Genomic DNA, 20,528 nt, shown 5'->3' with positions numbered 1-20,528 from the left:
GTGGCACAGTGTCTCTCTTCACTGTTAGCAGCAAGATGAAAGAAGCCACTAACAGAATGGCTGGAGTTCACTTCTGGGGTAGCCATAGAAAGGAATGGAAAGGCTGAAAACAGCGAAAGAGAGAATAGACCTGTTTGAATTGCCCTGCTGTTTCAGGGATAAGAGAAAACACAGCTCTTCCTCCTACACTGGGACTGTGGGATGAAGCTCAGCTTGCTCTGTGCTACCAGACTTAAGGGCTTTGACATCACCACTGTTTTCATACCCAGAATGCTGCAGAAACCACTGCCCCTTTTCCTTTCTTCATGTTCTAGAGTTGCTCTGCAGAGAGATTATCCTCCCAAATTGCTTGCATTTAGCTACCCCGTCTACTTGAAGGCACTTCTGTGCATACAAAACCTCTCCAAGGGGACAGAAAGACTCCACGTCTCTCCCTGCACTCCTATAAATACAGAAATTCTGCTGTGAACATGCAAAACCACGACAGTGCAAGAACATGCACTCCTGGTGAACTCCGCTTAATGTGCTTTAACGGAGGAAGTCCAGGCAGCTGCTATGGACTTCAGCTTTCGGCAGCACTGTATCTATTTTGCACTTGCTGAAGTAGTATTGGGAATATACCAGCATAGTCAGCAGAAGTACTTCTAGTTCTTAGAGCTGAGATGATGACACTTTTTCCTTTAAGACAGTACTAAGGATCATTGTGTTGCTAGTGAGTAAAACTTGGGTCCTGAGCCACTTTCTCTGCGATAAGAAAAGATGACAGTAGGGGGACCACTTTGTAAAATGACCCTGCAGTTTTGGTTTGGTTACCCCCTGTGACTCAAAGAAAGCAGACTGCAGTGAGGTTGATGTAAGTCACTGATGGCTATGTGACTGGAGGTACTAATGCTAGTACCTCTAGCCTTACTTCTCCCTGAGAACTGTGGGCTGGATTTAGCTCTACTTTTTCATTAAACTGCTCCCACCTAAACTACGTGTTGACACCCTGTACAATGAACAGAACAATTTGAATACTAAATACATTGTTGTATTTAGTATAGCAAATGGAGGTCTCAGTGAACTGCTATTAGAAGTTGTCAAGAAAGCGAACAAAACATTATTTTCCATCAAGTTCTTTATACAGCCTAAAAACATAATGTCATTAAATAAAAATCAATGGCCTACCCTTGCTTAAGAACAGTGTGTTCTGCTCTAATCTCTGTCTTAAACATGCTATAAAGTATTTGGAGAAGAGTGATGGAAACAGGTATATGATAGTGAGTTACTCCTGGCAGACGTGGACTGCTTGGGAAAGGGCACATCAGGGAATGTCACCAAAGCCCTTGGCCATATCAGTAGACAAAACAGGATTTCACGTACCTTCTCCTAAAACAAGAGCAAGAGCATATCCCAGCAAAACGGAACAGCAGCCCGGTTAAAAACTGCAACACACCCAAGATCCCCAGATCTCAGCAGCACAAGCTGTTCCAAGTACACAGAGGATTATTAAAGGGCATTGCATTCACGCCGTTAAAATAATCAAATCACTCTAGGCAGGATAACATACATTTCAGAAACAGTGGAAAACCTCTAAAAATAGGCTAGGAAGAAGCCTCCTCTGGGAGCAGGTTATTTTGGAATTGTCTCTTACAGGGGTTTCTGCACTGCCCTCAGCACCTGACCTGGGCCTTACCTCTCCCCTCCATATGAAATTACTTGGGCCATGCCTTGCTCTAATTCCGCAGAGCAACTCCAAAGTAGCGGTGGCCCACAGTACAATGAAAGAACTATTGCTGACCAAACCAGATGTAAATAATTGTTTCAAAAGGGAGTTGGTGGAACAATGAAAGAGTTTTAAGACCAAAGGACAGAGTTAAGTGGGAAGTGCCAAACAGCAAATACAGTATGGAAGGGCTGAGGCATTTCTGAGAACATGAAATAAATATTTCAAGAAACCAACAGTTCCTTAAGGAACTAAGGAATCTATGTGGAGTAGGCCTGCTGTCACCAAAAACTGAGAAAGAGGCAAAATCGAGATGACGTGCTGGGGGGGGGGGGGGGGAGGGGGGGGGCAGACACTTTTCTTACCCCAGGGTTGTTAATACAAGAACTTCCAAAATCAGCTAACAAATACAGCCCCAGGTTCCCTTATAAACTTGAACTAGAGCTGCTAACTCAAATTAGTTTGCCACCATCACTATTTTAATTCAGTGCAGTTAACCCAGGCTGTTCAGTTTAACCTAACAGACTTTTACTTTTCTTTTTGCATTGCAACTCCATCATCACATACTATGTTATATTTAAGGCAACAGTAGTACAGTAGGTGATCAGGAGGAAAGATATCAACTCAGATTTACGATTTTGTTTTCTCCTTATGTAAAATATCCTCTTTTAGAGTTTCCAGAATCCCAGTTAAAACAGCACCTCTTTTCTTCCCCTACTAGTGCTCGGACTCAGACAAAAACAATTGTAAGGTTAAAACCTGAGTGTGTAGTAAGTTGTCACAGTGAGGAACTAGATCTCACCATGAAGCACTTCAAGCGTGGCACTGAAGGTTTGCCCGTCGGAAGTCAGAGGGGATCAAGAGGACATCGAGCTCAGTATATTTGTCAATAGTTCCCACATAACTAAGCTAGCAGTTTGGGTTGGGGGGTTTTTTAAGGCCTGAAACACACTCCAGATGATGTGCTTTAATTTTAAACAGAAACACCAATAACAAAGTGTTACATGTCTATCACAAAAACCAGCATTAGCAGAAATAATTTGAAACTAAGTGAACTGCCTAAAAACTGAAAGATCTTTCAATAAGAAGTCACTGCAGTAGGAAAATGACACGCTCAGCACAGAAACAAGACAAAAAGCATCTTTTTTAGCTTCAGAATTACTACCAAGTCGACGCAGTGAAGTGTGCTCCACTAACTGCAGACCTACATCGAATATGGATCATTTCTCCTCAAGAAAGATCAAAATAGGGAACAGGTTTCAGCATACAGCCTGCCAAGACTGCATGAGGAAAGTATTCAGAATCGTGAGTGCAGAAAAAAATACACTAATCAAATGTAGCTTTTTCTGCCATCAGAATTGCAGAATATTGTCTGCACAATAGACAATCAACATATCAAGCATCACAAAATTAAGTTCTGTATATAGCATATTTGTAACAGCCTGAACATTTCATCATAACAAACGCTAAGTTCAAATAGTCTAAGGACTCTGTTTACGATTCCCATTTATCATCAGGACGGATTCAGTTATCCCCGTCTACTCCACGTTGGGACACGTGTATCATACCACAAGCACCCTCAGCATTCAAGTCCCAAATAAGACTGACGCATATCAGATCTCGATGTGCTGGTCTTTTCTCCAAAGCATTATCCACTGGTACCACCAGGAGTTCAGTACTAAACTAAGACTAGTTACTTGTTTGCAATATTCTTTGGTAGATAAGCTAACCCATGATACACATACGAAGCTCAAATCAATTTTTTTGGATTGTGCTTAAAACTGCCAGTGTACTTTACAGATGACCTGTTTGCAACAGTCTACGACTTTAAAACAAACAGATTTCAAATATTTTAAATTTTGATTTAGGTGGCGCATTACTTTTGCGTTTCAGAAGTTCACCATCTGCTGGGTTTACCTTTTAAGTCTCTCTGCACTCCGGCTGCGCAGCCATCTGGGATGAGATAATTTGAACAGCAGACTGTTTCCTCCCATGTTACTAGAGAGGAAGAGCAGCCAAGCGTGTATGAATAAACTCTATTTCATTCTTTCAAACAAAGGTGGAGGAGGAGAATTTGAAAGTTCAAAAAAACGGGGGGAAGGGAGGGGACTAAAAATGGCAACCCCAGTTTCCATCTTCAACCGCACCATGACTACCAGAGCTGAGTCACAGTTACTATTGATTATAAATAAGCAGGAGAAAACAGAGCCTGACTTACAGATCCCAAGGTAAATTTGCAAGGCTGGCAGCTAGAAAGCTTTTTCATTTGTAAAGTGGAAAGGGAAAAGTAGAATCAGAGCAAAACAAAGAAGCTCTGTCTATACCCACCAAGTCGATTTTCAGACCAGAGCCAGATAAAGCATTCAAATCTCCTGTCAATTATCCCGGTGTAAATCAGGTAATGCCACTGAGGTTAAGTGGACCTGTGCGGACTCAGGAGAACCTAGAGTCTTCTGCATCTTCTATAGGAAAAGATCTTTTTAACTTATCAAATGCCAACATTTTATGTTAGACGGACACAGAAGGAGCTTTAGTTATCCAGCAGCTTAAAAATCTGTCCTCTCACCATCAAGTAGCTTTGAAACTATCAACCACCTATGCTAATTTTTCCTCAGTTAAAGTCACAATCACCTCTGCAATCCTTTGCTCGTCAAAATACCTCAGCAGGTATAGGAGTCACTGAGGAAAATCATTAAAAAAAATCCCGGTTATTTCTATGTTGATCAAGGAAGTTTACTTTATTCATCATTATAAAAATATTCAGAAGTCATATGGCAGAAAGGGCAACACTTATAAAGATTGCACTGTGACAGCTCCTGTGCGAGATCCTAAAAAGGAAGATATGCAACCATTTAAAGAAAAGGTAACTCTGTAGTACAGAAATAACACTTACTGTGTCATTGTCAGCTCTTTCTAAAAACTTGACAGGCCCCTGCTTCAGGCACACTACTTGTCTTGTTAGAGGGAAGCACCAAAACATACATCCCACACTTTGTCAAAAGAGTAATTCTCACCCAAAATCATTTTAAATTTGCATGACAGAACAAAGGTGAATTTGGAAACAGCCACCAGAATGTGTGGAGGATTGTGTGCCTGCAAAGGTGCACAGGTTCACGCATTTTGTAACACTAGCGACTAAACTTTGGTAAACTGGCCATGGACAACTCTTTTTCCACCTGTTAAAGATCGCTGAAAGTCTCTGATGCACAAGTATATCGAAGCTGCTCATTCTCCACCTGAAGTTTCCTACTAACAGCCAGCCCTTTGAGTTAACTGCTCGTTGAAATAGGTTCACATACAGGTAAAGGGAAGGCAGAACAAGGCATTACTTACTCCATATACAGTGTTGGTGGAGGGGGAGGGAGCAGAGACAAATTGCTACCTGCCTCAGCAGACAGCTCCAGAGGCCGCTCCCTTCCCTAAGGATCTACCTCCAACACATCCTGGTCTTCTCCAGGAGCCGTACTCAACTCATGGTCAGCGTTTTAGTGTCTAGTCTTTCACTCCTCATAGACAAAGCCACAAAACTGGCTTGTTGAAATTCTCTCAGAGAGAAGTTTGAAAAGACAGACAGGGGATTAGGAAGCGATCAATGAGAACCGCAGCAAAGCAACAATTTACCCAGCAGGGTTGTCTTGATAAAAATCTGCTCACCAACGATTTATCTCTCACCTTTGTTATTTAAGTTCAACCAGTCCCCACTATCTCAGCCTCTGAGCAACTGAAGTCAGAGACTCTACCCAGTTCAACAGCCCCCAGGGCGACCCACAACCCAAGAGTCTCATGCAGCATTAGAGTCTCCAGTGCTCGACAGACATCACCGCTTCGGGAAAGCTCAAAACCACGTATCTGGAAGCGCTGCAAAAACTCACCAAGAGGAGGCGACAGAGGCAACAAGTTTTATCTACTCCTTGACCCTCTACAAATTGAGGAAGGAAGACTGTAACCACCATCCTTGGGGGTGTTCTGAAATAAGACCCAACTCCAAGGAAAAACAAGCTTTTCTCAGTTCAGGAGAAAGCCTAGAGAAGTGCCTTGCAAGGAGCACACAGCTGCCTACAGACCAGATCTTTATGAGCTGCCAAGGCTTGCCCCACCTAGCCTCTAGACTGGCTGTGATCATGTGGAAGAGCAAACAGTCATCTGGCCAGCCCTCTGATGTACACAAGACACAGCTGAATTGGATAAAAAAAGACAGTTCGTTTTTGTAAGAAACAATATATTTTATTTTTCTGACACCACAGCCCTGGCGAGTGGTTTTGTACCAAATTTAATGGAGGTTACACAGAACGTTTTACGCTGGGGAAGAAAAAAAAATAACCACAAAAAAATCCTGGATAACTTTTAGTGTCTGTTCCACTCCCACATTAATAAAATCACTTGGGGTTTCTAAGAAAAGGAGAATAGGAAACAGTGAGAGAGACTACTGTAGAATGTAACAGTGTCCAAGTCCAGCCCCTTCCTGAAAGTGGGAAGAGTCCCCACATGAGGAGAGGCTCTCCTAGATTTTCTCCCCAAAATAACACAATGTATTGCAGCTGCCATAGGAGGAGACAGAAGGGGGACGGAGAGAGAGAGAAGCCTATTTAATAAAGAGTGGGAGGGAGAGACAGAAGGTGCTGGACAGCACGCCATAATTTGAAAAATATGTCCTTAACTTATTATTTATTTCTTTTAAAAGATTCCCCTCACTGAACTTAAGTTCCTTTTTGTGCTTTTCATTAATACTCTGCTCTGAGGTCGTAGTTTGGTTTTTCTATACATTGGAGTTGAAGGAAAATAGTCCGAAGTTCTGAAGATGGATTCTCCACCTAAAGTAAACAGCCTAGAATCCCATTCTCCTCTCACCCCAAAGACTAAAGTCTCTGCTAAAATCCCTTTTACAATATAGTACAGTACACAAAAAAACCCAAAAATAACCGAAAGTCCTGGGAGAAGCCAGTCCGAAGGACGTAAACATACAGAGAATGGTGCAACTTGTGACAAATGGCAATTCTCAAAATACAGCTACAGATTCTCAAAGCAGGTGCCGTCACGGGATACCCAAGTCCACAAAAATAATTTTTAAAAAATAAATCTTAAAAAAAAAAAAAAACAAACAAACGAAAAAAAACAACCTGTTAAAATGAATATTTTTTTTTCAGGTAATTCCATACATTCGAGATTTCCCAAAGCGTCCTCTGGTCTCTTTTCACCTATTGCATGGCCAAACTGTACTCCTGAAGCTCCCAAAAAAGCTCTCAGGACTTGGAATCTCATCTTGACAAGGATCAGAACATCCAGTCTTACGGTAGCAGCTTAAAACATCATGTTCCCTGGGTTTCCAGGGCCTTGGCTAAATCCTCCCATGCCAACATCAGCAGCCATACCGCGGGGTCTCATCTGGGGGGGAATCATGATGTTCTGTTGGGGTCCCATCATGCCCTGCATTGACATCATCATACCAGGTGAGCCTACAGGACCTGGGTGGCTGTACAGCCCTGCAGGGGCTCGGTCCTTGCCTGGGATCATGCCCACAGCGGCCACGGGGTTACTCATTAACGCGGGCTGGCCAGGCATCGCCGTTTGTGCTGGTGACATCATGCGATGGTGCGGCCCCATCATGCCTTGCTGCAGAAAGGCAGGCGGTCTCATCGGGTTATGGCCTGGCATGGATGGAGCTGTCCCAAGGGGGATATCTGGAGTCCCCACCGGCCCGGGGCCCCCCATGCCAGGTAGCGTTAGTCCCATCCTCGGGGTCTGGTCTCCTATCATCCCCTGCATGTGGGAAAACCCAGGTCCGGGACCCTGTGGCTGCTTGCGGCCTGGCACCTCCCCACGAGGGAAATACTGTAGTGTCTGGCTAGGCTTCTCCGATGGGATAATCCTGGACAGGTCAAACTCAGGTATTCCCGTGGCTCCAGGACGGATCACCTCCTGCAGCTCCGGATCAGTGAAAACTGAAGGCATATTGTTTCCAAGAACAGTGAAGGAATCTGGACCACCAGGGCCTCCAGTCTTGCAAAGTGCTGGATCTGTCGAACTTTGGGGCAGGTTAGCAGGACGCCCCAGAGGTCCTTCTCCGTGGAAGCCCATTCCTGCTGGGAAGTTGCCTTGTCCCCCGCTGGGCCCATTGTGTGGAAATGGCACCTGCTGTGGAGGAGACTGTACAGGAGGGAACCCCTGTGGGAAGCCCAGGCGTCCTTGAGGTACCATTGGAGAATCTTGGGATCCATGCCCCATCATCGGGTTGTGTGACATCAGGCCAGGTCCCACGGGGACCCCATGAGGAGGTATATTGGGTCCCATAGCATTTGGAGAGGGCATCTGGTTGTTATGGGAAAGAGGCTGGGTCATTCCCATTGGGCTAAGGGTTGGCATTGGACCCACTGGGTTTGGACCTGAAATTCGAGGATTCTGAGAATTAATGCCCATTCCTAGGGAAGAAATAAGGAGTCAGATTTAGATAACAGTCAATAAAACACAATGAAGATGCCAGAGAGCTTTCTGCCATATTCCCCCTCTGCCCCTCAAAAAATCGCTTGTAAAAAGGTGTCAGTCATGGCTCTGAAAAATGCTGTATTAAGCAGGAAATTGATGCCACCTGGACAGCAGCCACCCTAAGCTTGTCACTGCTCTATCAAAAAGTGACTAAAGCTGCTCTGGAAGTAGATCTCAGTCCAACCCATACTTTTACTACTTTCCTGGCAGTCTAGGCAAGGCAGTCAGTGACAAACATGTCGGCAGCAGATTATCACCATATGGTCGCTTGTCCACTGGGAGGTAACCGAATCTCCTTTCAAGACTTATGAAGTACATGAATCAGGAAGTCCTCATAAAACTAGGAGGACATGATCACTGAGGTTAATGAGCTATCATCACAAGCTTATTCAATTAGCAAGCTTCTCCAGGTATATTCAGCAATTCTGATCATTACTATGTGGAACAGATAGTGAACCTATAAGTAAACTCATCAAGAATTCCCAATTCTCAGTTCATCAATTGCCAAGGTAATGAAACAGCCAGTCATTCCTTCCTTCAACTACATTAACTGAAACGGGGCAGAGGGGCTAACACATATTTTTGCATTAAATATGCATGTGCTCATGAACAGTAAGCAATCAGCAGGGATTTTTCATATAAACGTGTTCACCCATAAGACAACCCCAGAAGACAACGTTTTATTTTGCTTTTCCTCTAACTCTGAAGTAGAGAACAGGACAGTTTCCCTCAGCCCTGCCTACGGTCACCTGCCATTACACATTTTCTGTAGCAGCAGATGTGTATTTTGGGGAAGCGCTGTAACACTCTCTTCTGAAACAGAAGCAATACACAAAAATGAAGGAGAAGGGAAGACTACACGATCCAACGTCTGGAAAAAATTTCTGAAGCTTCTAAAACACTGTCTTAAGACAGGGGAAGAAAGGTTTCCTCCAGATAACAGGTTGTAGATTTGACCCTTATTCCCATAAGCAGCCTTCACTCAAACAAGTTTTCCAGTCAACCTGAGTGGAAAGGTCTCCAGGCACATGGGTCTTCTAGATAAGACATTTTCCTGAAGAAAACTAGACAGAAGAATTGGTTGCAAGGAGAGTTTCTGTCTCCCCATTTCTGAGAATTGCAGTTGTTGCCCTCCTCAAAAACATTCCACGGCTATACTCATCAAGGTTTTCCCTCTTACCCTCCGCATCTGATGAAGCTTCCATAAAAATCACCCTCACTGCATTGCCTGATAGCTTGGACCTACATTGCCTAGAGTTTCTTACCTGGTACACTGTTCATAGGTGGCAAGTTTGGGGAGCGCGCTGGAGGGGAGTCATCATCCGAGCTGGCCACAGTTTTGATGGCATCATGATAGAGTGGCGTAGAGCTGGGCATGGCAAATTTGGACATCCTAGACATCATAATGGAGAGAGGATTCTGGGAGAGGGTCGGCTCTGGAGGCATTGTGTAAGGGCTGCTAGAGGGAAGATTTCCAGGGAGAGTCACGGGGGCAGACTGGCTGACTGTGGAAGGAGGTGGACCACCTTAAGGGGGAGGAAAAAAAAAAAAAAAAAGCCTTCAATTTTTTTTTTTCCATCTTGAAGTTTCTTCCTCAATCATACCCTTTTCTCCTAGAAGTTTCAATAACTGGAAATCCCTCTTATTGCAAGAGACCATCTAACTAGTGCAGTCAACGCCTGTGAAATGTAACCAGAACAATAAGCTTCTTGATCTAGATAGTTAATGTTTGTTACTCTGGATTCTCGACTTCTACTGGAACTATCTTAAGCCTGTACAAATCCACAGTCTGAAAATCCTACTATTCAATCCTACTATTCAACTTCTATGCACTGGAGAGAGACTTATGTACCAGGTCTAGGCACAAAAAAAATCTAAATCCAGGTCAATCAATTGTTCCTGCACCCACCAAATGTAAACTTTAACTCCTTTCCCTTTTTCTTTAGGGGAGGCATCAAACAAGCACAGGAGAGACAGGCTGTGCATGAAAAGCTGTAGCAAGTCTTATGCTGAGACATTTGGGCAGATTTCTGACAAGCTATATCAGCACCTACAAGTAAAATTCCTTATTTTAATTTAATTTCAGGCTTTACATACACATATTTACTGTTCATTCCAGTTAAAGAAGCATTTTCTGTACCTATTAGTTTAACACAATTCTTTGCTCTCTCAAAACTAGAAATAACTTAATCATACTTCCAATCTCTTTTGCTATTCAACAATTAATTTCATGCTACTTGAACCATACTTGAAGAAAAGATGCTAAACCAAAGTTTAGCATCACAAACTCAAAATTCACTGCACTCCACTCCCACCCCTAAAAAAGGAGAGAAGACAAAATCCCTCAACACCAAAACACTTCCGCTTTGGAAGAGCTGCATATAAAGGTGTTGTTTAAGCATGGTGTTAGGCGTGGACTAAAGCATTCGATTCAGATTTTTGGCAGCTGGGGCTCGCACTGAGCATTGCCTTGGCAGCTATGCTGGACGCTAAAACCCAGGCTCCATGCCCAAACACACCACAGCACAGGCACCCAACCGGCAATCCTGCTAAATCACATAAGGGGTTACCTCCCTACCACCGCCACTGCCTCAGAGGCTGCTAATTCAGTTACAATCCAGCCCTCCCTGTCTCACGGGGCGTTTCCGCTGGAGTCTCCGCAGCGTTGTTATCCCCAGCAGCACTAGAGGGCAACGTGGGCAAACCTCTTCAGCAGCCTCTGGCCAAATCCCCCACAAGGAGATTTTCCCAGGCAGGAAAGCTCCAGAGGGTCGCTGTGGTCCAAGCCCAGCCAGAGGGACAAACCTCATCCCCTACAAGCCTCGGGAGTATTTGGGAGAGGGAGAGGGAGGGAGGAGATGCTCATGCTACTGAAAGGCCAAGCAGACCAGAAGGATTCAAAAGCAGTCTGTGCTCTCAGGCACAGCCTCTGCACACCAAGGTCCCATGACACAGCCTGGCCCTTGTGTGCTACCAGAGGGAGACCAGGGCCCTGCTAGCGTATTACAGTACCCACTTGCTGTTCAGCTATTTCTGAAATGGTGAAAGTCTGAACAAATGTTAGTACATCTCCTCCCCATCTGTGGTGGTAAATCTGGAAAGCATTAACTATTACCTGAGCCTAGATACATAATTGGCAGTGACAACTCCTATGATCAGCATGTATTTGTAGGAGCCTTTTATTTCAAAGCACTTCCATGACATAAGCAGAAACTTCTCCACAAAGCTATAGCCATCAGGAGCTAGAGGCAGAGTGGCCAAGAAGAACCACTCTGAAGACTGTTTTCTCCCAATAAAACAGTCCTACCTTTTTTCCCACCTCTTGACCACACCCTTTCACTTTTGCATCCTCCAAATTAACCTCACTGCGACACAGGGGGGGTATGGTGTGAGCGCACAAGTATAAAAGGAGGAAGAAAAACACTTATGCTCCGCTAACATATCCAACAAGCTCTGAGCCTCAACACAGCCTGCCTCAGAACAGGCAGAGAAAGCGCCATCTTGCTTTGCTGCACCGTCGCCCTCCAAGAAACCTTCTCACCTTGCTGCACACTTCAAGGTAACCTGATATGAACCAAAGACCCAAATTTAGCAAAATGAGGTGGCACTGACCTGACTCCACATTCCCCAACATGGCTGGAGAAGACATTGTGAGAGACGCCTTGTGGTTTGGGGGAATCCCAGGGCTCTGCAAAGGAGGCTTTGGAGACGAAGTCCAGCCCGGAGAAGGTGCGGGGAGAGATGGAGACTTGAGGTGGACAGGAGAAGCAGCAGCAGACCCCAAAACAGGAGGGGACTTAATGGAGGCAGCAGCAGCTGCGGCAGTGGGGCCTGCTAGCATTCCTGCCAGCTGGGAGGGCGTCTGAGGAGACTTGAGGTTCCCCGACGGAGACCCCATCATGGGAGACTGGACCTGGCGCATTGTGGGAGACTTCAGGGGGTTGATTCCTGGAGAATGCACCTGACCGGCTGCAGAGATATCCAAAGGCTTGCGGCCTAGGCTGCGCTGTGCAGGGGGAGCAGTGTTGAGGCTATTCGGGTTACTGGTGGGATTGAGAGGTAGTGGCGGCATGTGGCTGAGCCGGTTGTTAGTCCTTTGGTCAGGCCCGATCTGTTCTCTGAGATTTCGGAGACCAACTCCTGGGCCCTGAGACATGGGAAGGAAAGGCCTGGGACCCATGCCATACTCCTGCTGGGGGTGCTCTCCAAATGGCAACGGCACCATTTTCTGCTGGGAGGAGAGCATCTCCGAGACACCAGGTCGTAATTTCATCATCTCTTCGGGCCCCACTCCTGCCTCCCTCAACTTCTGAGGTACCAGGGGTGGGTTGGAGGCCATGCTGACATTCATAGCCATGTCCCCCCCCTTCATGCTGCCAGGGCCCATCCCAAACTCCAGCTCCCTACTAGAGCCCATTTGTGGGGGTATTCCTTTTGGGAAGTCCCCCCTGGAGGGGCTCATAGGCCCTTCCACTGGCATGCGAGGGAAGATGGGGTTATTCCCAGGCTCCATGTGTCTCTGGGAGGGAATCATTCTGTTTAACTCCATGCCAGGCCTGATGCCTTCCATGTTCAGGCCAGGAGGGAGGCCCATCTGTTTCTCAGCCAACTGCTGCTGATAGATCTCTTCGGGCAGGCCCTGCGGATTGGGGAATCTCTCCCCTCGGCCAGGGCCACTGAAGACACCCTGGCCAGGAGGGAAGTTTCGGCCATCTGGGATTTTTGGCACATCATCTGGCCAGCTAACCCCCGAAAGCCCAGGTCTGGAGGCGGGATTTGGGACACTGGGGCCCTCCATGTCAGGGTTCATCATTCCTGCAAAACCAGGCAGGCGCATCTGGCTCCCAGGCATGTTGGGATGAGGGGCCATGCCTCTGGGGGGCAGAGAGTGTGACATGTTCATGCCTTCAGGGAAGGGCTCTGGACCCCCAGGGCCCCAGCCTTCCCCAGGGGTCATCTGGTATGGAGGGGGAGGCCCTCGAACCACTCCGCGAGGCCCGTGCTGATGGACCATCATGTCCTGCAGGGAACACTGTTGCACAACAACCTGCTCTTGCTTTCTCCTCTTCTCCTCATAAAACTCCTGCTGCAGCTTGAGCCAGGCCACCTGCTCAGGAGTCATGTGGTCTAGGTGGTCTGGGCCTATGGGTCCCGACTGGGAGTTCATGGGTGGTGGCCCCATTTCATCTGGGGAAAAGGGCATGTCCCTGTGTCCTTGAGGGCCAAACGGAGCCCCTCCATCTGTCCGAGACCCCGACCCTTTGCCTAAACTTTGGGATTGAGCCATCATGGCCTGTATGGGCCCTTCAGGTTTCTTTTGGGGACCATCCAGCACCCCAGAATTTGGGGGTGGCCCCCCGCTTTGCCCTCCTGCAAATTCCTTCTCATCAGGGAAGAGCATGCGCTGTATGTCTCTCAGGGTCTGCAACGAGCGCTCTCGATGTTCCAGCTGCTCCTGAGACAGTCCATCTGGATTCTCACCCAAACTGGATGGGTCCCCACCAGACACCTGCTGGGGAGGACCTTTGGGGTCTGCAGCAGAGCTATTGCTACCTTGCGAGACTGGGCTAACTGCTCGATTATTGGGGGTCGAACTCTGCCCAAATCCTTCTGTCTGCAACGGGGTAGAGTTGGCAGGGCTGCCCACAGACATCACTTTGCTTTCCACGCTGGGACTGTCCTGATCTATGGGGCACGGGGGGCCAGTGGATTTGGATACTGGTGCTGACACGGGTGGAGTCGGCTGCATTTTGGCGTTCTGCGGAGGGTTCTGGTCCTGGGCGGTGGGAGGCTGCGGCTGCGGCAGGGGCTTGGCTTCAGTCCGAAGTGCAGTGATCGGGGGGTTCTGAAAGACAAAGCCACGTGCTGTCACTTGCTCTTCTTACAGCTATGTCACATAAGCAGAGGTGCACATGAAAGATCCTGCCTCAACCTCGCTAGCCCACGCTTTGCAAGGAAGGGTAGTATTCCCACAACAGTTACAGAGCAGCATCTTGGACATGAAGAAACATCTGTTTTGCTCAAGCAAAAGCAGGTACCCTATGCTTCTGTGCTAACTCTGCATGAGCAACAGGTCAAAAATAGGTCACCTAATTACTGCAGGACTCACTCTTCTTTGGTTGATCCAAGCCATTTATTCACAGAAGTCTAGGACAACAACTGGCTCTCTCTTTTCCACCCTAAAATTTATTTCAGAGCATAAATAATCATCTCTCTCTCTGAATCACAAACACACACAAGCATATTTACCATTTCCCTTCCCACCCACATGCAGGTAATCCCTACCAAGGGTACAGTGTTTCGTTCTGCCTTGCTGTTTGAGATGTTCTGGATATGAAAGGACACAATGGTTTCCACCTGTCCCTTCAGCACAGCTTCTGCAGCCCTGCAAAGACAGACAGACAGATGCACATACCCAGTTGAAGCTAAGAATGAAGTTTTCCTAACCACCCTCCCTTCGCTCCTTCAGCTGGCAGAAGGGAGAAAGACAGAGCCATGCATATTTGACTCCAGATGAGCAGCAAAAGAAAATGCTTACATCTATAAGCTCATCAGCATTTAGGGCTCATGTCTCCATTTAAGCCATCCCTGCCTCTATTCACTGCATGGATTGTGAAACAGTATCTATCAGCATTTGCCAAAATGCAGCTCAAGATGAAGAAATAATCACTTCTTAGAGGACAAGAAGCAGCGACGTTCTTCACCCCAGCCTTTTCATCCTCCCCAAAATACTTAGTAATGACTTTTTTCTACAGAAAAACACTTGATAGAGAAAATGCCCTTGTGAGTCTCATAAAAAAGGGAGCACAAACACAAGTCCCACTCCCTGAAGACATTCAAGCATCTACCTACTTACTTGTTGGCCATCTCAGTAGAAAAGACGTAAACCACTTTGGATGGAGTTTTCTGCCCACTTGCTGGCTCCAAAGCAGCAGTCAGGCCATGGGAAGGTGTGGAAGACCTTGGGGCTGAAGCATTTGAAGGAGTCATGGAGTGTGGTGTGTGCTGAGAATCCTGGGACTTCACATGATCAGCAGAATTGCAGTCTGGAGTGGGGAAGGAAGGGGAAAAGAGGGGAATCACTAGCTTGGGAGCTCTTTAGAGACCTCATCTTTGGCTCACATTTGGAAAACAGTCAGCACTTTTTCCCTCCAACCACTACTAAAGGATGCTCTTCTGTTACACCATGCATCTTCCCTCTAATGGCATGTTATCCTTCAGGCACTGCGGGGAGAAAGCTTATCTTGTCCCATTCCAACCCAAAAGTCAGTTCCCAGAGCTAATCCCTTTGCATTCCCTAATGGCCATGTGGAATAGCACAAAAAGTACACACTAAAAGGAAGAAATAGAAAAATGTTTGGGTCCAAGGAAAACACTGTGCAAAACTTTACTTTTTTTCTCTTTGGCAACCTTAGCCAGAAGGCCTAACAAATGGACAATAAAGCGCTGCAAATGAAAGATGGAGGACTGCACATCTAGTCTGTTTCTGCACTGCCTCACTGGGACAACGCTGGAGCAAGAAACAGAACCCAGAAATCTCAGCTCTGGCTTGTGTTACCTGTCAGAGAACTGCAAGGTATGTATCTGTTTTGTTAAAACAGGTCTGCATATTGTTCAAAACCCTAGCTCAACCAGAGCAGATCCCGGAAGGCTAAAGGCCAGAAGGAAACCAACAGGTTACATTTCTATTTTCAAATCCCTGGGGGTGTTTCAGAGTTACAAGGGAACTTTCCCACCATAGTGAGAGCTGCGCTTCAACTGAACATGAACAGGATGGACACGTTTACTGACGCCAGCTATGAAAACTTCTCCTCTTCACTTGCTCTCAAGACCTTTAGACTCCGTTGGCTGGCACTTACAGAACCACAGACAAATAAGTGTTTTGCTAACACTTGCATAGCCTAGAGATTCTTCATTTCACGAAAGGCTCATACCAGTTCTCTGCACTTGCACATGTATCCTTCTAGCAAACATACCTTTGATTTCAGGGTCGTCATTAGGAGTCCCAGCATCCCTCTGTTCGAAGGAATCTGCCGAAATGCTCCTCTCTCTCTTTCCCTTCCCCTTGGCACCATTTCCAGCCCCATTCTTCAGCCCCATGCTTCCACCTGGGCCAGGGAGTACTTTGGGGGGGTGACCTCCACTTTTGGGGTCACAGGGAGAGGGCTGGGATTGGCTGGTGGAGCCCCCCTGTTTGCCCTGGTTGGAAAATTTGGAATCCAGCTGGGGGTTGCCAGACGGGGACATCACTGTGGGGGGACGGACCATCACCTCCTGCTTTGATTTGGGGCTACTGGGGGCAAAGGAAAAAGAGAAAAGAAAAAAAAAAGTAACAGATCAGATTGTGGGATCATTCAACCCCGTGGGAACAGATTAGAGAAAAGCAGAAACACCAAGTGCCACCTTTGCAAGCTAAGGCAATTGCTGACAAATAAAAAAATGCCTGCAAGCTCAGAGTCATCCACGTGCTTTTTTGAACATGCCCTGAAAGGGTTATTATCCAAGATGGGATCTCATTGCTCAAGAAGGCACTAGGGCAAGCTGCAGACCTGCCAGAGCCCAGGAACTGCTGTCACATGAGGACCTACCTCTGGGGCTTCTGTCAATAAAGACAACGGTTTCTATGTGCACAGAGAAGCGCCTCACACCAAGACCAGCTCAGAGTAAACAAACAAGGGACAATAAAGTTCACCTCACCACTCTCCCAGACCCGAATTATACAGTGCAGCACTGCTCAGAGCAGACCCCCCCCCCCACCCTACCTCTTCCCCCTGCTCCTCCCTAGCCAGTTCTACAGGGAGCACAAGGAAAGCCCAGCATTACTGCAGCATTCATCATACATTGGGGCGAGCTGCCAGGGAAACACAAACCTCTGACCGTGAAAACAATTAAACCAGCTACAACCTGCCTCTGAGTAAGGAAAGAGAAGGATACCATCTCCCTGCACGCTCCTGTAAAATGGGGCACAAGAAGCTCCATTAATTGGTCAAAGGAAATTCAATGTCCTTTCCTTCCCTCTCCCATTCAGACAATTGCATCTTAAAACTATTTTCTTCCTCTGGGTTTTACACACTTTTTAGCCATCCTTTCTTCTCACACACCAGTCACTTCACTGCTACGCGGATCTTCTGCATTTTGTTTTCCCATCATCACCATCACTTCAACAGACAGTGCTTGCTAGCATCCTCTCTATGGGACTTGCATATGCTGTTTCCTCTTTTGGCCAGACATCTGACTCAGAGGCACTCCCTCCAAGTTACTCTTAAGTTCCAGATGACCTCTAGGAGTAAATAATCCAGCCTGAGAATGCAGTCCATCACACCACTGTAAGTCCCTGAACACTGCTTTGCTTCCTTTTTTTTTTCCCCTTCCAAATTAGCAGAGGGGAGATGCTGACCTGCTGCCCTGGCAGGTGAATGATAGTGCACAGCTGATCAGTTCCCCAGGCTGTTCAGGCAAATAATACGAAAGAAAACATTTTGTGTGAAAGCACAGACAGTGAGACCTTCTGCTGTCCAACTACCCCTTGGGGAAACAGATAATTACAAGGGGAAAAAACAGACAAAACCAGCATGTTCACTGTCCTGCAACCTATTTAAACCCCTGATGGAAGGGAGGAGGAATGGAGAACCTGCACCTCACAGGTGCAGAGCTCTTTCAGCTCATCCTGAACCCAGCAAATGTGGAGGCTCCTCAGCACTGTGCAGCCAGCGCTCAATTACTCACAGCAGGCCGGACTGAAGTGCAAAGGAGGACCAGTAAGTCTCATGCATCAGTCCTTGCCTAATGCTGCAGCAGAGCAGGGACAGCACCGTGCACCAACGCACAGCCGGTCACTTTCCGACTCCTTTCCTTACCTCTGTGTGTTGCCTGACGGGGAGTTCCTCACTTTGGGGTTACTGGAATGCATTGACAGAAATCCTGAGCTCACAGTCTCACACGCAGGCAGATGGGCTCTCGTCAAGTTCCTCTGGGAAGCCTGCCGCCACAGGCAGCTCTGAAGCGCTTTCTGCCACCCGCTTCTCTCAACGCTGTCTGTCTGCTTGCCTTTTTTCTCTTTGCTCCTCTCTGGTTTTGCACTGGGCACTTCCCTCCTGCAGCTCCAGCATTCTCTAGATGTGTGCCTCCTGCTGCCCAGGGGAAGTCTCGCATCTCCAGGGCACCCTGTTAAAACCACCCCACAAGAAGAGAACAGAAAACAGGTGAGGAACTTTCCAAGCAGATCTGTCCAACGTGAAGCAGTAAATGGCAATTCTTCCCCTATTACTAAAAGGGCAAAGGAGAAGAGCTTTCAGATGGCTGGAACACAGACAGCTATGTATTTCAAACCGGAGGGAGCCCTGGCTGGCCATTCCGTTCACAGGCAGTGAGGCCAGCTTCCTTTCATCCAAAGCAAATCATACCAGAGTCAACAAAGCAGGGACCCTTCTCATATCTGGACACTTCAATTCCAGATCTGTGCTCAGCTTGAAAACACCTCGCAGAAAGTCAGTAGGAAGCCAACATTATAAACCCCCAACATGACTTAGCTATCCAGAATTCCCCCGTGAATGGCCATAATCTGATGTTTCTTAGGAACATAAACTCCGTTCAAATCCCTTCTGTCCCCTTGGTCCAATATAACTAGACATATGTTCAATGATGTGCGATAAGGGTTGCTCAAAGGGAGAGGGGGAAAAAAAAAAAAAAAAAAAGCCTTCCTAACCACCTGTAAGCAACCAGCTATGCAGTGATTACTCTGAAATATCAGAGAGAGGCTACAGTCATTACTCCTATTAGAAAGGCTGACACATCGTTAGAGATCTGCCCATCTGAATTAGCAACACTGTACAAACTATTTTAAGTAATACAAAAGTATAGACTTTTATAAAAGGACAAAATAATCTTTCTTTTGAGCTTCCTTCTAAGAAATAATAAGCGTGATGTTAGCAATAAGGAACGTAAAACTGTTTTGGGATGAGGAAATTATTGAATATTACTGTTTATGCCCTTTGGGCTAAATTATTTTGGAACAAATTTCTGTCTTGTTTATATTTCAACAGAATCTTTTCTGTTCATCTCACCTACTCAGATGCAAATCCACTTAATTTAGAATCTAACCAAGATTTATTGTTAATGTATTAAGCATTGCTAGTTAAATATTATTCAAATGTAAATATTCCTGGTATTCCTTCTCAGCAGCAAAGAAGCAGTTTCTTCCTGTGTGTATCAAATGAAACAAAATAAATCTCACCAGACTGGAAGTGTCTTGAATTTTATGAAAAAACTACTGTTTGAATTGTATTTAGAGAGCAAAAATTGGTTTGCTCATGCGTTGACACCAGAGGATTAAGAAACATTAGTCGCTACATGACCCCCTCCAGCCAAAAAGAGTTATCTTGTGTTCAGCTCTAAAGGTTCTCCGCTTCCCCAAACTGACCTTGTTGTGAGGCTGTGCTCCTACCCTTGTTCAGTGACCCTGCATTGCTGTAGTTTGGTGTGACAGTGCTCCAGAGTGCAGTTCTTCTCTGGAGCTCTGCATCTCCAGAAACTGTCCTCTCCATCACCCGTCTCCTCTACGATCCAGAGGAATCATCCTGCTGCCTATTCTCACCTCCACTGTGCTGCACTAACCTATTAATGTGGGGGATATTTCTGCAACAAAGGCCTCATTTGTTCTGCCTCCTATTAGGCACAATCAGATGAACTCCAGTCTGAGCCACACACTCCACAGAATCCACATGTCTCTTTGGGGCTATAAGCTGGTTATCCCATTGATTTTGGGGACAATTTTGAGTTATTCTATTACTATCGTCATTTCCATCATGGAGTAGTTGAACCTGGTGCTACATAGTCATATTAAAGAAAGAAAGGGAACATCTTCACAAGTATCTACATCCTGTCAACTTTCCATACAAATTCTGCTCCTGTTTCTTTTTTGAAAACAAAACTACCATTATCAACAGCACCCAACTTCACCTTTGAAAAGAGATTTACGCACCAGTAAAAGTCAGTGGACCTCAGTGACACCAGGGAGTCCTCACTAAAGGTGGAGGTGTGACTGAAAATACAGTGAATTTCAGGTAAAAAAGAAAAAAGGAACAATAGCATTATAATGAGTAGAGCTCAACGCTAAAAAGCGGGATGTGGATGCCCGTGTGGTAGACTTCAGAATTCTAGTTGTTTCATCCTCTGCGTTCCCACTTTTGATATTTATGCATTATGATGTTACCTTTTATTACAAGAAAAGAATTTTCTCAGACTCCCAGTCTCACACAGGGCAATGGGGAAAACATGAAGAGGAACGGAATTAAGATCACACTGGCTGCACAGTATTTCTGACATTACCAAACTTTCAAGTACT

The 20,528-nt window shown here is 46.2% G+C and overlaps 1 protein-coding gene across 1 annotated transcript in view; it reads right to left on the bottom strand.

The window, feature by feature from the left end:
- Positions 1-5,917: 5,917 nt before the first annotated feature.
- Positions 5,918-20,528, bottom strand: part of BCL9 (BCL9 transcription coactivator) — a 59,834-nt gene continuing 45,223 nt past the window's right edge. The window contains 9 exon segments of the mRNA XM_068910264.1: positions 5,918-8,121; positions 9,451-9,711; positions 11,798-14,030; positions 14,471-14,570; positions 15,042-15,231; positions 16,162-16,478; positions 18,043-18,264; positions 18,266-18,349; positions 20,166-20,225. Of these exon segments, the coding sequence (XP_068766365.1) occupies positions 7,004-8,121; positions 9,451-9,711; positions 11,798-14,030; positions 14,471-14,570; positions 15,042-15,231; positions 16,162-16,478; positions 18,043-18,264; positions 18,266-18,294 (4,470 nt within the window). The 5' untranslated portion in view covers positions 18,295-18,349; positions 20,166-20,225 and the 3' untranslated portion in view covers positions 5,918-7,003.

This window comes from Struthio camelus, chromosome 1 (assembly GCF_040807025.1).
Source record: "Struthio camelus isolate bStrCam1 chromosome 1, bStrCam1.hap1, whole genome shotgun sequence".
NCBI classification, from domain to species: Eukaryota; Metazoa; Chordata; class Aves; order Struthioniformes; family Struthionidae; genus Struthio; species Struthio camelus.
This window is presented reverse-complemented; position numbering and strand designations above follow the sequence as displayed.